General features: G+C 44.1%; 1 protein-coding gene across 3 annotated transcripts in view; it reads left to right on the forward strand.

The window, feature by feature from the left end:
* The window catches only part of WDPCP (WD repeat containing planar cell polarity effector), a 185146-nt gene that overhangs the window by 14566 nt on the left and 153080 nt on the right, over positions 1-17500 (forward strand). For all 3 annotated transcript variants that reach the window (XM_078784235.1, XM_068129394.2, XM_078784236.1), the window contains exons 4-6: positions 2129-2182; positions 2390-2460; positions 4407-4466. In XM_078784235.1, coding sequence (XP_078640361.1) covers positions 2129-2182; positions 2390-2460; positions 4407-4466 — 185 coding nt within the window. The remainder of the gene's footprint in view (positions 1-2128; positions 2183-2389; positions 2461-4406; positions 4467-17500) is intronic.

Consider the following 17500-nt stretch of genomic DNA (forward strand, 5'->3'; position numbering starts at 1 on the left):
AGAGAGGAGTCGGTAGAAGATGGAAAGACCACCAACCTGCCTGCGGTGAGTGCGTGAAAGGCCCTTGGAGTTAGCTTCATCGCGGGAGATTCCAATGATTCTGAACGCTTTGGTTTCAACAGCGTGAAGACGAGCTAGGTGTGAGGCAGGAGCAGTATTCCATAGAGCTGCGGATGAAAGCCTTGTAAGTGGTGAGGAGCTCAGGTGTACCAAGGAAGGACTTCGCACGACGGAGGATGCCCAGTCGGCGACTGGCTTTGGAGCCCAGATTTGAAATGTGGTTTTCCCAGGAAAGATCATGGCAGATAGTGAGACCCAAAAGCTTGAGTGACAGAACTTCTTGGAGAGGATTATTCAGAAAGTGGATGGGAGGGTTGTCCAGTCGGTCTTTTCGGAGAGACATCGTAAGAGTGTGAGATTTGTCAGGATTGAAAGACATGTTCCACTTGTTTGCCCAGTCTGTGATTTTGTCCAGGTCTGCAGAGAGTGAGGAGGCTGCAGACTGCCGATCTGAGGGATGAGGAATGGAGCGACAGAGAGTAGAGTCATCAGCAAAGAGATAGAAAGGATTTTCAAGAGAGTCAGAGAGATCATTGATGAAGACCAGAAAAAGCACAGGGCCCAGAACACTGCCTTGGGGAACTCCAGCCTGAACAGGAAGAGGAGATGAGAGAAACCCATTCAGGGCCACACGTTGACTACGACTAGAGAGGAAGTCCGCCAGCCATGCGTGGAGATTTCCATGGATACCAAAGGAGGAGAGTTTGGTGAGCAGAGCAGGGTGCCAGACCGTATCGAAGGCACGTGAAATGTCAAGGGAGACAGCTCTAATTTCCTGTTTGGCGTTGAGGACCTCCATCCATTGTTGAGAAAGCAGAAGCAGCATGTCCAGAGTAGAGTGGCCAGGTCTGAAACCAAATTAATGGTCAGAGATCAAGCCATTGGAGGAGAGGAAAGATTTCATATCTGAAGCAATGATGGATTCCATGACTTTGCTGATAATTGGGAGAAGGCTGATTGGTCTGTAGTTGCTAGGATCTGTTTTTGCACCTTTTTTGTGCAAAGCGGTGATGTTGGCTGATTTCCAAGCAGATGGCAGATGACCTTGAGTAAAAGAGAGGGTGAAGAGAACAGAGAGAGGGAGTGAATGAGCAGAAGAACATGATTTTAGGACCCGTGGGCTGATGCCGTCAGGACCAGTTGCAGAATCAGAGTCGAGGGTTGAGTATAAAGTATAAAGTATAAAGTCCGGTCATTAGTATAAATTAGTATAAAGTATAAAGTATAAAGTATAAAGTCCGGCAGTCATTAGTATAAAGTCATTGGTATAAAGTCCAGCAAAAATGACGGTTTGGGACAGTTTATTTGATGGTGCAGGTTGGAACCGTGGTCTTTGCGGTCTTTAAGTGTCTTCAGGGTATTTTGGGTCTTTGGGGTCCTTTTGGTCTTCGTGGTCTTTTGTATCCTTAATGGTCTTGGGTTATTTTTAGTCTTTTGGGTCTTTGGGGTCTTTATGGGTCTTTAGGGAATTTAGGGTCTTCGGGGTCTTTTGGATATTTGGGGTCTTTTCGGTCTTCTGGGTCTTTACAATCTTTTTGGTCTTCTGGGTTTTTTTGGGGTTTTCTGGGTCCTTGGAGTCTTTTAGGTCTTTCAACCGGTGGACACACAGTCGGGTTCAAAGATTGCCCATTAAAACCCCACTCAAATCCCTCCTAAAGCGCTGCTCAAAGCCTTTAAAATGTACCCTTATGAAGGGGGACAGACATCACACAAACATACATTGTGTTTTATATGGTGGATGATATCTCAAAACGTTATGGACAGGTTATTACAAAATTTGGTGGACGAGTTGGGTAGATGACAAGAACACGCCGATTAGATTTTGTTTCAGGTCTCGATGCAGATCCGGCTTATCAGTGGGATACAAAAGGTAAACTGTTCAGCCTGGCGGAGGTATGCGCTCAATCCGAGTGCCGTTCTCGTTGCGTATGCTTATATGGCCTTAAAATGTAAGAAAATGCCACGCATGATCTTTGAAATGTACGGTATATTGAAGTAATTTTTTATCCTGCAATGACCTTTCATCAACTAAGGATAGATACAAAAATGTGTTTCTTTTTTCTTCCAGTTCCACCATGTCTCGATGCCTTGTATCTAGAAGACAAAAGGATTTATGCAGAGAGTAAGTAACATATCTACATTTGCACATCACTGAAATATTGTGTGAACGCGAAGAGCTTTTTTTTCCTTTTTCTTTTTTTTGGCTGGTGGCTTTTACAAAAAACATGGTCAGACATGAACATTTTTGCCATGACAGCGAAAGGTTAAACCGTTAAAGACTCACAGACGATCGTTGTTTTGGAATTCATGATGCTGTATTTGTGATCAGATCGTGGTTACACCTGGGTTCCAACGAACAGTCGCCCTGAGAAGCTTCGAGAGACGTTGAAAGAGCTCGAGGTAATTGCACGACACCATATGTATGATCTACTCGAATGTTCTTCGTCTAAATACATGCATTCTTGATGACATTGTTTCTGCAGAAGGTATGAAGCGACTTCAAGCAACGTGCTTGTCGTCCCACTGTTTTACTCGTACCTTTGACCCATTTTGTCTGTTTATTCATCGCCTCTGTTGTTCTGATCACCTTTGAGCCTCGATACCTGTATCGTGTATACGATCCCTTAAAAAGGTGATTTAAAAGGAGTTTCACAATGCTCTGTATCTAACCCTCTTCCTCATTCATTAATTTGTTTATTTTGATTTATTCAATGGAGTCTTCTTCATCTTACAGTAAAGTGCCGAGACTTCCAAGGAGGATTATTGCACGGAGGGTTTGCAACATTGCAAGCAGGACACAAAAATCTGTTCCTTGACTTTATTCCTAATCATCATCATGCACTGGGGGCATTGGAAGCAATTTCTTGAATAGGGGTTACAATCCTGGACGGTTTGCCACTTCGATGCAGGATACTCGGCCGAGTGTGTAGGCATTTGTAATTTGGCCAAGGTTCCGGCGATAGCTCACCTACTCTTTGTGAAGGACACCGTGGGATCTTTAACATCCACCAACTAATACCGGCAGATGGGATGCCCAGTTTTACATCCATCTGAGGGACGGCACACACATTGATGCGTCGCCGTGCCTGCGTGACACCAGGATGACAGTTTATAGCTGAGTTAGGATTCCAACACAGGCTAGACAGCACAGTTTGGCCATCCTGCGTGTCCTTTATTAGTCCCCTACCGGTGTACACCGGAGGGGACTATAGGTTTGCACTCCGTCCCTCCGTCCCTCCGTCTGTCAGTCCAGCAGTCCGTCACACAAAGAACAGTTTTCCGGACTTTTTTTTCTAAACTCTCAATGCTAATGATTTCAAACTTGGCACTTGGTTTCCTCATGATAAGTTACAGATCAAGTTCGAAGTTCACGACGTTTCGATCATTTTTGACAACGTTATGGCACTTTGAACTTTGGGAATTCTGATAATTCTGATGATCCTTAACTCGGTGCCATTTTAAGTTTTCATTTCCTTTAAAAAACATTTTCTCTGCCATAATAGGACCGATTGAGATCAAATTTTCACCGTAGGACTCGGTCTGTAGAATATTTTAATGGTAATTATGACGTCACATGTCACGTGGTTCGGCCGCCATATTGTTTTTCGTGAAAACACGAAAACCCCTTTTTCTCTGCAACGGCTGAACAGATCGAGGCCAAACTTTGTAGGCAGAGTCGCATACCCATGACGAACAAAAAAGTCAGCGAGCATGACGTCATGCGTCACATTGTTTCAGAGTTATGACGTTTTTAAGCATGAACCTTTAAAACTGAGCCCCTCCCTCATTTTTGATCCAATCGAGGGGAAACTTCACAGATCTGTTCAGCATGTCAGTCTACTAAAATGTCCTTTTGGAATTTGCGATAGGGCACGTGGTTTGGCAGATATCGTTAATTAAACGAAAAAAAATAAAATGGATATCTCTTGAATGGTTGGTACCTCAGACCGTGAGTTGGTAATTATATAATTCACACAGTGCAATACGTGCAGGCCGCGCCACGGAGCAACCTTGCGGGCTTATCAACGAGGTGAGGCATGACACACATGTGTCTCAGCATACCTCAGATCAAGTTTGAAATCCAGCATCAACCGTGCATAAATTTGCATATTCGATCATTTTTGACAAAGTTATGGCACTTTGAACTTTGGTAGGGGACATGTATTGCAGCGCAATACTCAGAATGCTTGTTCCTAATGTTTCTTTTTTATATCCATGATCATGTCCCTCGTATTTTGTCTCGCACTAATCGCCTCTTTCCACTTTGGAACATCAAATGGATCTTATACACATTCTATCTGTCAACTGCTTGCATAACGTTTGCTATTGTTTGTTTACCTTCCCAGGAAGTACTACAGAAAAAACGTTGCCTCTGCTTGCACTGGATACGTCCTCACTGCTGCCAGGTGATGATGCAGTCATCGTGATTGGTATCTTTTTTGTGTGCTATATGTTCTGACAGCATGTAAAAGCTACAATAATGTTTCGCTATTGATGTCAAACCCATGTAGGGATGTTAACAGAAGGAAATGTACTTTTCAATGTCACACTGTTTGACCTTCTTGTGTTATATGTCGCCCTTTAATCATAGCTCGGGCATCTCAAAAATATTGCATTAGTACTCCGTAAAATATAATATTTAATAGCTATCTTTCACTTCCACATGGAAATCACTGGGGTGTGTTGATGTCGATATCAATTGTGACTTTCAGCAGACCTCACATTCGGGTGATGCAATCTCGTCTCCTGGATTACAATATCTAAGGCAAGCATTTGTAACATGGCAAGGATATCGGCAAATAATGGCCTGGTGTTTTCAGTAGGCTCTGTGTACCCCCAACCCATCCACATTCCTGCATCCTTCCAACAGCACTTCCTCCCCTGTCCTTAACTGTATTGACCTCCAAAATCTGAGATCTTCACTCCAAATCTGACAGCAGCTCTCTCAATCCAGGTCTGACATTATTTGCTGAACAGAATCTTTCCTCCCACAGGATGTCCCTGATTCCTCTGTGTCTCTCCCTGCTATTGTCTCCTCTGGTTTGACAGGCCTGAACCCCGTCTTGGTGGTGGAGTTGCAGTTTACATCAAGAAGTCAATTTGTCACTTTCATTGTACTTTTCTCACCCCTCAACATCCACAGGTGTACTTTTGGCTGCACTTTCCTCTCCACAGCCATTGTCTGTGTGCTGTACCATCATCCTAACAGTGCCAACATGGACCAACTTATAACCCCACATCCAAAATCTCTCTTCCACATGTGCGGCAATTTGAAATGTAGCCGTTCCAATTGGCTGGGCATTGGAATATATTCAACCAGACACAGGATTGCAGTAAAGGACTTCTGTGACTCCATGTGCCTGATTTATCTGTGAACTTTCCAACGCAGATTTTTGCCAATGGCAAATCCTTCCTACTCGACTTTTTAATGAAAAGTTTTCCTGTTAACATCTCGTGTTCCTCTACTCCTCCAAATGGTTTATCTGATCATGTGCTTGTGAAAGTAAACATCTCTTTAGCTATTTTCAGAGAACTGCCTCAGCGCTGAAGAGTCTGGCAGGTCATTCAGGCTGACTCGTAGGGACTGAAAACTGCCCTCTCTCTTCAGGACTGCTCTTCCACCTGTGCTTACCTTGATAATAATTCTACCTAGGAATGCTTCCACAAAAGTCTGCCCTTTCCTTATGCACAGATTCATTCCATCTCGTCTGCTATTATCATACCAATCCTCTGGTTTCTGGTGCACTGAGGCCTCCGATGAGGCAGTTGTCTTCTCTTCAACAACAACAACAACATGCATTTTAAGGCCATTTTCCCTGCTAGAGCGGGGGTTAGCCTTGCGGTCCCCATGACAATCTTCTCCATTTTGCCCTATTTTATGCATCTCTCCTTGTTAACCCCCTTGCCTGCATTTCTTCTTCCACCATCTTTCGCCAAGTCTTTCTCGGTCTTCCCTGTCCTCTACTTCCTTCTACATTCATTTCCATCACTCTTCTCAACCAGTCACTTTCATCCTTCCTCAACACATGACCAAACCATCTCAACCTGTTCCTCTTCACAGCATCAATCACAGGCTCTATTCCCAGCATCTTTCGCAATTCATCATTTGTCTTCCTCCTCTCAACGATACTCCGCACATCCACCGAACCATTCGCATTTCCACCCTTTCCAGCCTTCGTTGCTGCTCTACGTTCATTACCCATGTCTCGCTCCCATAAATCATAACACTTCTCACACATGCAGCATACACCTTTCTCTTCAGCTTCAACGACACTCCCCTCCTCATCAGCACGCCACTCAGTTCCCGGAACTTCTTCCATGCACATCTCGCTCCAGCAACCGTTGCCGAGTCTGATCCACCTTCTCCATTGAGCATGTCTCCGAGTTAGCAAAATGTTTTCACACTTTCCAGCTTCACGCCATCTCCAAGATCCAACTCAACATTTCCTCCATCTGCAGCTCCATCTGTGCAGACCTTACATTTGAATGTAGCTGCCACACTGGTTAATGACCCTCTCAGACCACTGCATTTTTGATGAACCCACTCAGCGCACATTGTACATTGAATGGAGTTCACTCCGACACCCTTCCTGCACACAGCACATGGCCACTTCCCAGTTCTTTCCACCTCACCACATGCTTTACCACTTGCCATCACCTTCGTCTTTCCGATATTCACCTTCAGACCTTTTGTCTCCATACATTCCTTCCACTTGTTCATCTTTTCCTTCAATCCATCCATACTTTCCGCAATCAACACCAGATCATCTGCATACAACAACTCCCATGGTAAACCCTCCTTTACGTTCTGAGCCAGCACATCCATCACAGCTACAAATAGTAGTGGACTTAGTACCGACCCCTGATGCACTCCCACCTTCACCTCAAACTCACCACTGTTCCCATCCTTCGTCCTTACAGCTGTGCGCGCTCTTTTGTACATTGCCATCACTACTCTGATCAACCATTCCTCCACTCCTAACTTCCTCAATGCCCATGTCAATACTTCGGGTGGAACCCTATGAAATGCTTTCTCCAGATCAACAAACCCAAGAAACAACTTCTTCCTCTTCTCCATGGACTTCTCCTGCAACTGCCTCACAATAAAGAGCGCATCTGTCGTTCCTCTTCCTGGCATAAATTCAAACTGCATTTCGTCGATCTTCACCTTCTTCCTTATCCTCCTCTCCAACACCCTTTCCAATACCTTCATTCCATGCTCCAATAACTTTATCGCTCGGTACGAGCCACACTCCAGAGGGTCACCTTTCCCCTTGTATAGAGGGACGAGGGTACTCAATTCCCAATCCGCTGGAATGCGGCCTTCTTTCACCAGCAGATTTCAGATCTCTGTCATTCTCTTCACACCCCAACTTCCTGCTGCCTTCAACATATCTCCCACAACTCCCATCGGCCCTCCCGCTTTTCTACTCTTCATTGCTTTTATCGCTTCCTCAACTTCCTTCTCAGTTATCTTCTCTGCCCGTCCTAAAACTGGGTTACCCTCTATGTTGCCATCCCATTCATTCTCTGTATTCAACAGCATTTCCATATATCTTTTCCATCTTCGTTTAATTCCATCTGGGTCCACAACGATTTGTCCCACTTCATCCTTCAAGCAACCCACCCCCATCACATCACACCTCTCTTTCGCTATCTGCTTTGCAATCCTGAATACCGCTCTCTGACCCTCTTCCGAATCCAAGCGTTCTCCGAACATTTTCCTACATGCCTCCTGTACCTTTGCTACCTCTATCTTTGCAGCCTTCTTGGCTGCTTTATAACTTTCATGCCCTGCTTTTTCTGCTCCCGTACCCTTCGCCTGCTGCCACTCCTTGAACTTCTTCCTCTTCTTGTCAATCCTCTTTCCAACTTCATCATCCCACCACCATGTTTCCGAGTGCCTCGGTGGTCCTTTTGTCCATCCACATACCTCACCAATGGCTCCCAACAGACTATCTTTCATTGACATCCAACCACTTTCAAGCTCAACCACATCATCCTCTGCCCTACTCAGCCTCTCTTTTGATGCCTCCCTTACTGTCACCTCTTTCAACCTCCACACCTTCATTCTCGGTTGGTACTTCACCCGCCGAGCTCTCCTCGCACCTTTCACCCTTATGTCGCAGACAACCAAGTGGTGCTGTGAAACAGCCTCCTCCCCCGGGATCACCTTTGTGTCCCAGAGGTGCCCCCTATCTCGCCTACGCACCATCAGGTAGTCAACGGTTGTCGGCGACCCACCTGACGTGTATGTAACAAGCTTATTATCCTCTTTCTGAAACTGAGTATTACAAATCAACAAATCAGCTCCATCAGCAAACTCCAAAATCCTTTCACCTTCTCCATTTCTCACACCATATCCGTAACCACCATGAACTCCCTCAAAACCATCCATACTCCTTCCCACATGTCCATTTAGGTCTCCTCTTACCACAACAACTTCCTCATCTTTCACGTTTTCCATCAGCTTCTCTATCGCACACCAGAACTTGTCCTTCTCTTCATCGCTCCGACCAACCTGCGGAGCATATCCCGAGATGACGTTCACCAAGAGCTTTCCAATCATCATTTTCACCATCATCAACCTATCACTCACTCTAGTCACACTCACCACACTGTCTACAAACTCCTCAGAAAACAGGACACCAACACCATTCATGCCCTCCGGGCACCCTTGCCACACAAACTTGTATTTCTGTCCCTGCCTACCCTTCACCATTCTCACACCACTTCCCTTCCATCTCGTCTCTTGCACACAACATATGTCCACTCTTCTTCTGATCAATACTTCCACCACTTCTCCTGATCTCCCTGTCATTGTCCCTACATTCCATGTCCCAAACCTCAGAAAGCGATCTCCACTTCGGGCTGTACACTGCCCATATGTAGTTGTAATTGTCATGGTTCTCTTTTTGAGGCAATTTTTTTATGGCCGGATGCCCTTCCTGACGCCAACCCTCTTAGTCGCCTCTTACGACACGCATGGATACGGTGTACCTATTCTAAACCAGGGTACACACCAGGTACACACCGTCTTCTCTTCCTGGAAAGTAAATCCAACTAAAGGTCAGATCATTCCACCAAGCCCACAACAAGTGTGTGTCCACTCTCAGGTGAGCCAGAAAACAACTGCCAACATCAAGGCTGAGCTTTGAACTTTCGAACCTGTTTCCTTCCTCTAACACCTGGTGTTACCAAGTCTGTCTCTAGTGTATGCACCCTATCTTATCCCTTCTCTCACTTCAAATGGCACCACAACTGCCTACGTTCGTGAGAAGGCCAAATGTCTCAATTCTGTGTTTGCATCCAAATCTTGTGTCCCAAACCCCTCGCTCTCTGTACCCAGCCGATTCAGTCACATCCAATTGCTCTTGGATACTGTGTCGCTGGGACGTCATTATGGTGTTGCATCTTGCACAGCATTACATCTAGCGCTAGGCAAGCCTCTACTGACGTGTACGTCATCCCAGGGTCCAGCACTCAACCCCTCCCATCGATTCACTGATGGCAGGCAGTTGAACAACATAACTCATAGATCTGACTATATGACGTCTGTAGGTGACGGGCTGAATACCAGAAGCTAGGCGTCGGAATGACGGATTTGGTAAGATGGCATTACGTCTGGGACATCATTACGGCGTTACATAGAGTGCTAGACTAGGCCTTTGCAAAGGTGTATTATTCATGACTCGATGAGAATTGCATTTTGCAACTTGAAGGAAAAAATAACGACGTGACGTTTGATCATTGGGAACGTAAAACAAAATCATAACATTGTTTTTGGCAAATAAGTGTGCGTTTACTAAAATTAACGCTGAGTTTTTAGCAGTAAACAAAATGTTTCTGGAATTAAAGCAAAATGCAAATACTGATTGTCAATAAACTGTACAACTGGATAACATTTCCAAGTGATGTTGTTGAACTACGGTCACTGAAGCGAGGGGTTAAATTCTTGTCATCTCATAAAGCTGCTTATTCATATTTTGACATGAATAATGTCATGGTTAAGGTTAGCTCATGGTTAGCTCATGACTAAGGTTAAGTAATAACAAGCTACAGAGCTCACAATATATAACAAGAACGCTCATTTGACTAGTCCTGTTCCAACTTCCTTATAAATATTATTTGCCATTCATAGGCTGATTTTGTGATACTTTCTGTGAACTTTGCAGCTTGTCTGAACTTGTGCTGTCTTTTCTTCCTGCTCGTCTTGTTCTACCACACATGTGTGACTTGGAGTTGTCATTTTGGGCTTGAAAATCCACTCACAATTTGATAATGAACACAGTCACATATTTATAATAGTGTAGATATAGTGCAAAAAGCCTGCACAAAATTTCTGCTTAAGTTATCAATCTCTGCAAAATTGGACTTCAAAGCACTCAATATGCATTTAACACATTGTATCTGGACAAAGGGAAGACATTTCGGGCAGGATTCCAAAGAGTTAGCCGGAGCTGATCCAACACTTGCAATATGTCTTTTAACCCTAACAAATCTCACTCTCGCTCTGTATCTCTGAGAGGACCGTCTGGGAAACCCTTCCATATATGTACCAGGTATCCACCCTTTGGCATGAATGAATTGACCATTAGGATAATACGCAAGTCCGAAGATCAAATCCGTGCCAGCGTTCGTGCAGGGCCTCCAATGCAACATTTTTTTTTTTATATACATTACATTTTCATTTTTATTCTCAGTAATATGGTGATTTGTTTTGCTATAAGCCAGATCTATTATGATACTGTTACGTTTATGGGGGGAGGTTAGAGAATACCGTAAGAAAGGTAGAATTGAATAGAAATAGTATGGACCGTGTGACGTGTTGGAGCATTTCGATGTAATAAGTAGGCAAAATGTAGCTTAAGGTTGTGTTTAAATGTGCATCATACGGTGGGTTGTGCCATGTTAATTAGTAGTAGGGATTAAGGATAATTGCCCCAGTTCGTAATACCCCTTGTGGCCATTCCTACTATTTATAACATCAACCGGCCAAGTGTGACATCGCCCGGCCAAGTTATTCACGCTCCAATGGACATGATAAGGCAAAGACCCGCCTAAGAGAGGCAGAGCTACAATGGTTCAATGGGTGGGGGACAGGGCCGGCAGGCCACACTCCTCCCCCGGAGTGACAATGCCAGATGACATGGGCGGCGTGTGCACGAACGAAGGCTGGGGAGCGAAAGTTCGAGAGAGAAGAGAGTGTTTTGAGTGTGCCCGTGTGGAGGATGGTGCTGCTGTGCTGGTGCGCTGCAGGACGTGGCCATGCTTCCCTTTACCTAAGCGGAGAATTTAATTATCACACTGAAGGATGGTGAAGTGGTGGACGCAAGAGAGGAGAATGAGGGCCATGTTCCCTACTCGCCTCGCTCCCGGGCGCCCTCGGTGTCCGGCTTTGCCGCCATTTTCCAGGCTTCCCGCCTGTGTGGCTGCTGACATCAACGGCTGCTGACTTTCGACAGGATCCATTTGGGCCAGCTGAGTGCCTGAAGTGTATCTTTTATTTTCTTACTTAGCCATGTGTGTGTCTTTGTGTCTGTGTGAGAGGATCCTTGCCGGAGCATTTTTCCTCAGCACTTCTTTTATTTATTCGCATTCCGCTCCTTGCTTTGTTGTAAATAATTATTGTTACATTTTTGTTGTGTTGTTATTGGTGGGTTCGGAATAAACCCGTGTGTTCGTAAGAATATACACTTTGTGGTTCTTCGGGCCCACACGCGTCAGAACTGCCATAATTGGATCGCCTCAGGGTTGAAGCGTGTTCGGCTCATCCGTCCACGGCTTGGTGGTAACTGCTTGTGAACAGGATGATACATACACATATTTTAATGTATATTTAATAATTCTGCATCATTCCATGCAAAGAAGCATGAAAAAATACCAAGAAAGACTGTTTTAGGATCAATTTGACTTCCGCCTCCGGTTTTGCCGGCGAGGTTGTGCGTTTTTCCAAGCTCTCCACGCTACCAAAGTTAAGAATTTTTGCCATTTGTATTTTGTCAAAACTGTATTTTTATTTTACGGTGTGAGTGCCTACTGTGTGTTTCTAGTTAGATATCGGTGTAAATCGTGCATACCTGTGTATAATCGTCGGTTGGGTTCCTGCCACATTTTTCAGGCCTGGTTTTCCAGGCCTCGAGGCTTTGTTGTCTCCTCTCTGCAATCATTTGTGTTCCATTTACTTTCATTCTCTCACTGTTTTTTCCAGCCTTTTTTTCATCCCATACTTCCCCGAACATCTTACCCTTTGTTTAAAGTCTTGATTAAAAAAATATATATTTAAAAACAACAACAAAAAAAAATCTAATTTCCTTCTCTCCCCGTGCTCGTTCGTTCTTCGACCACGTGTTTCGCCCCACCCATTTTTTTCTCTCCTTCCTTCATAACTCAATCCTCTCCAGCCAACACCTTTCCAATTCCAGTTCTCACCATACTTCTTCAACTTTATCCTTCTTCCTCTGATCCACTTTCACCTAACCTTCAAAAAAACATATTAACAAAGAATTTAAAAAGTAGGCCTCTCCTCCTGTACGAACACATTTGCTTATACACCTCCCTGTTCCTTCGCTCTCTGCTCTCCTGGCTGTCAATCTCCTATTCTTTTGTTCCTGCTTCTGAACCTGTTCTGGAATCCTTAATCCCCCTTAGGAATCCTTCATGCCCTCATTTAGGGAATTTCCCCAGATAGTTTTCACGGTTTAGTTTTAAAATGTTTAAACTTTCCCCTGAAGTGTTGTATTCTGTTGTATATTATAACACACTTTTCTTCTTTTTCTTTAAAAGGTTGTTTTCAATTTGCTCACCAAATCTCTTCGTTTCAAATAAAAATTCAATCTATTACAACTCTTCCTTCCTACATTCCCTAAACTCACCTGCATTCCACCCCTCCTCCAATGTTTTCAAACAGATCTCTGACTTGAAAATCACAAGAAACTCATTTTGCAATAAATGTTCGTTTTCCATTAATCGTCCAACACTTTCTAAAATCCAAACTCATCCTTCCCCTCCTAAACACCCCCCTCACCCATCCCTTTCAAATCTCCCCCCTTGCCCCTCCCCTCCTAAACTCCCTCCTCACTCCTCCCCTCCTAAACTCCCCCCTCGCCCTCCCTTCCTAAACTCCCCCTCACCCCTCCCCTCCCAAACTCCCCCCTCACGCCTCCCCTCCCAAACTCCCCCCGCACCCCTCCCCTTGCAAATTCCCCCCTTACCCCTCCATTTCAAAGCTCCCCCTTCCCCCCTCCCATTCAAATCTCCCCACCATCCTTTTTTCTCCAATTCTCCCCTCTCACCCCTCCTCCTCAAATCAGCCTCCCCGCTGCCTCTCCCTTCCAACTCATACCTCCATCTCCTCCAACCTTCTTCCTCGCTCTGCCCCTTCTCAAACAACCCCTCACTGTCCCTCATCCAATCACCATCAAACCTTTTGTCCTCCTCATCCTTCCCTTTCTCCTAGCTCTTCTGAAATCTCTGACACACTATCAACAGCTCTCCCTACCTCCTCCTCCTCTTCCTTATCTTACCCTACCCCTCCCCTCCCCTCTCCTGTATCCGATGCTCCCCCTTCCTCTTCCTTAATGGTATGGACCTCAAACATCTGGGGCCTTCACTAAAACCTGATTGACCTCTCCATACAGATTGCTTCTGACAAACCACACTTGATCTGCTTAACAGAAACTTGCCTCCTTCAAGATGTCTCTGATTCATTAATATCTCTCCCTGGTTACTCCCTCCTCCAGTATGATAGACCTGAGCCTCGTCCTGGAGGTGGGGTTGCTATCTTTATCAAAAAATCTCTTCCTCACTTTCCCTGCACTGCCCTCTCTCCACCTCACCCCCAGGAGTACCTCTGGCTACGGCTTCCCCTTCGCTCCCACCTTTTGTTCATATGTGTGTTGTGCCGTCCACCAAACAGAGATGACTCCATCTACATTTCGCTGTCTGATAACATGACCAACTTCTATCTACTCATCCCAACTCTCTCTTCCTCATATTTGGTGATTTAAACTGTCATCATGCCAGCTGGCTGGGAGTGGGTACCTCTCTCACCAGCTATGGCACCTCAGCAAAGGACTTTTGCGACTCACTGGGACTGACACAACTGTCAATTTCCTGACCCGGATATCAGTCAATGGAGCATCTTCTCTTCTAGACTTGGTGATGACAAAATTCCCTGCAAATGTCTGCTGCTCTTCTTCTGCTCCAATCGGTTCATCTGACCAAATGTTTGTTAAAGTGGACATCTCTCTGGCCATTCTCAGAGAGCCTCCTGTTGTGGAATTTTGGACAGTATGTACAGTCACGTGAAAAAGTAAGTACACCCCATGTAAAGTTTTGACTTTTTCAACAGATTTCAACATACAGCTATTTAATCTTCATTTCAACAATATTGATAGATAAAGGTGATATAATATAACAAATATTATGAAACATTTACATTTTGTAGTCCATTGTGTAATTTAAATAAACATAAATGCTAATTTTGCATATGGAAAAAGTAAGTACACCCCATGAAATGTTTTTTAAAATCTTTTTAACATATGTGGACATCTCAATATTTGATCTTCATTTAAACAGTATCTAAAGATAAAGGTGATAAAGCCTGGTGTTGGCTTCACGGCTAGGGTGCCAGCTTAGGATCCTAGGATCCTGGGTTCGAATCCCGGTCGATCGCTGAATTAACGCCAGGTGGGTTGACTCAGCCTGCCATCCTTACGAGGTCGGCTAATTGAGTACCAGTTCACTGGTAATTCCCTGTTTGTCGTAAAAGGCGACCAACAGGGTTGGCGGCAGGACGGGCATCCGGCCGTAAAACATTGCTTCAAAAAGGGGACCAACAAACAACAACAACCACGGTGCCCGAAAAAGGCCAACCCCCGCTTTGCGGGGAAAAATGGCCTCTAAAGGTGTTTTTTTTTTTTTTAAATAGATAAAGGTGATCTAATTGAACAAAAAACAATGAAAACTTGACTTTGCAATTGAGATGCCATTTCCTTCTGTGGAAAAAGTAAGTACACCCTTGGCTCTAATAGGTGGTATTGCCCCCTTTGGCAGAAACAACCTCAAGTAGGCATTTCTTATTACTGTCTACCAGTCTCTGACATGGACTGGGAGAAATTTTTGCCCACTCCTCCATGCAGAATTCTTTCAGCTGTGCGATGTTTGAGGGGTTTCTTGCATGCATGGCTCGTTTCAAATCCCCCCACAACATCTCGATGGGATTTATATCCTGGCTTTGACTTGGCCATTCCAGAACCCTCCATTTCTTTCTTTTCAGCCATTCCTTGGTGGATTTACTGGTAAGTTTAGGGTCATTGTCATGTTGCAAGGTCCACCTTCGGTTGAACTTCAACTTTCCGACAGATGGCCTCACATTATCCTCAAGCACCCTCTGGTACAATGAAGAATTCATAGTGGATTATATGATGGTGAGCTGCCCAGGCCCTGATGCAGCAAAGCTGCCCCAAACCATAATATTTCCACCACCATGCTTTACAGTTGGTATCAGGTTCTTGTGGTCAAATGCTGACTTTGGTTTTCGCCAAACATGACTTCTGGTACTGTGGCCAAATAGCTCGACCTTTGACTCATCTGTCCAGAGCACATTGTTCCAGAAGTGCTGGTCTTTGCCGAGGTTTTCATTGGCAAACTTTAGTCTTGCCATGATGTTCTTTCTGGACAGCAAAGGTTTCATCCTGGCACACCTCCCATGTAGATCAAATTTGTGCAGCCTCTTTCTAATGGTAGACTCGTGCACTTTGACATCAACAGTGGCAAGAGCTACCTGTAGGTCCCGTGATGACATTCTGGGGTTCTTCGAGACTTCTTTCAGCATCTTGCGGTCTGCTCCCGGGCTGAACTTGCTGGGGCGGCATGGCCTGAACAAGTTGGCAGTTGTTTGGAATCTTCTCCATTTGTAGATGATCTTCCGGACAGTCGAATGATTGATTTCAAATTGTTTGGAAATCTTTTTAAATCCCTTCCCAGACTCGTAGGCATCTATAACCTTCTTTCTGAAGGCCTCAGAGAGCTCTTTTGATCTAGGCATGGTGACGTCGCACACTTCACCAACAAAGAGCAAACCAAACTAAATGTCTGAGGTTTAAATAAGACAGGTTCCTTCACGATCCTATCTAATGATGTTCTAATCATTTGCACCTGAGCTGGTGCACCTGATTCTAATTTTATGTATTTGAAGTAGTAATAAATGTCGGGGTGTACTTACTTTTTCCACATGCGAAATTTGCATTTATGTTTATTTAAATTATACAATGCACTTAAAAATGTAAATGTTTCATGATATTTGTTATATTATATCACCTTTATCTCTCAATATTGTTGAAATGAAGATCAAATAGCTGTACGTTGAAATATGTTGAAAAAGTCAAAACTTTACATGGGGTGTATTTACTTTTTCACTTGGAACAAATCCCCATTTTCCCCATAAGTTTAATTATTCCTCCAATACAAGGGTGCCCCAGAACATTTTCCCCATAAGTTTAATTATTCCTCCAATACAAGGGTGCCCCAGAACATTTTCCCCACTTTGGAGGAAGTTTGACTGTACCGGTACTTATAATATATCGAGCATAATAAATCAAATATCTGTTGTGTTAAAGGCTCCTTGTCAAACATTCCTTGTGTCTTTGCCTGTTTACCTACCCTGAGGGTCGATATACAAGATTACCTGTTTACCTACTGTGGAGGAAGAGTGTACACTGATATAATGTCCACACCTCAAGAACAACTTCAAAGATTTAATTCCTTGGAGAAGACTCACTCGAATATGTAATAAGGATTACAACACAGTTTAACAGTACTATGCCAGCGTACTCAAACAGGACTCAACACAACGTATCCAGCAAATCTTCTGCCCGATTCGGTTGCATCTTGTCTTTTATAGTGTTTTGTTGAGACAAAAGGAATTCTTCTGTGCTTTGAGGCATCTGACTGAACGATGAGGGGTCAAACAAGGGGTTAGGGATTTGAGACAAGTTGTCGCCATCAGCATGGCAAAACATCTGTTGTTCATTCAACTCAAGCCATTTGAGATAAGTTTTTAAACATGAAAATAATACACACATGGTGTTTTTGCCGTGCCGGCACCAGATGTTGTTCTTTACATATTCCTCATTTTTACAGATTATATCAATGTAGTCTTTATTCCTTAGTATTTAAAACTACAGCAACACACTATCTATAATTCATAATGCAGATTACTAAAAGATTTATCACTAAGTATTGTTACGTGCTCCTCCCCATCCCCCTGGTCACGGTGTACCTCCGAGCCCCAAGAGGAGTCACGGCAGAAAAATGTGTTATTCTGTATGTCAAAGATCAATGGTGAAGCCACACCAATTGTTACCAACAAACAAATATTGTATTCAGATCACACAAGAATAACAGTACAAAAACAATAGTAATCAATTGTACAACA

This window comes from Myxine glutinosa, chromosome 9 (genome assembly GCF_964187855.1).
Source record: "Myxine glutinosa chromosome 9, kmMyxGlut1.1, whole genome shotgun sequence".
Lineage (NCBI taxonomy): Eukaryota > Metazoa > Chordata > Myxini > Myxiniformes > Myxinidae > Myxine > Myxine glutinosa.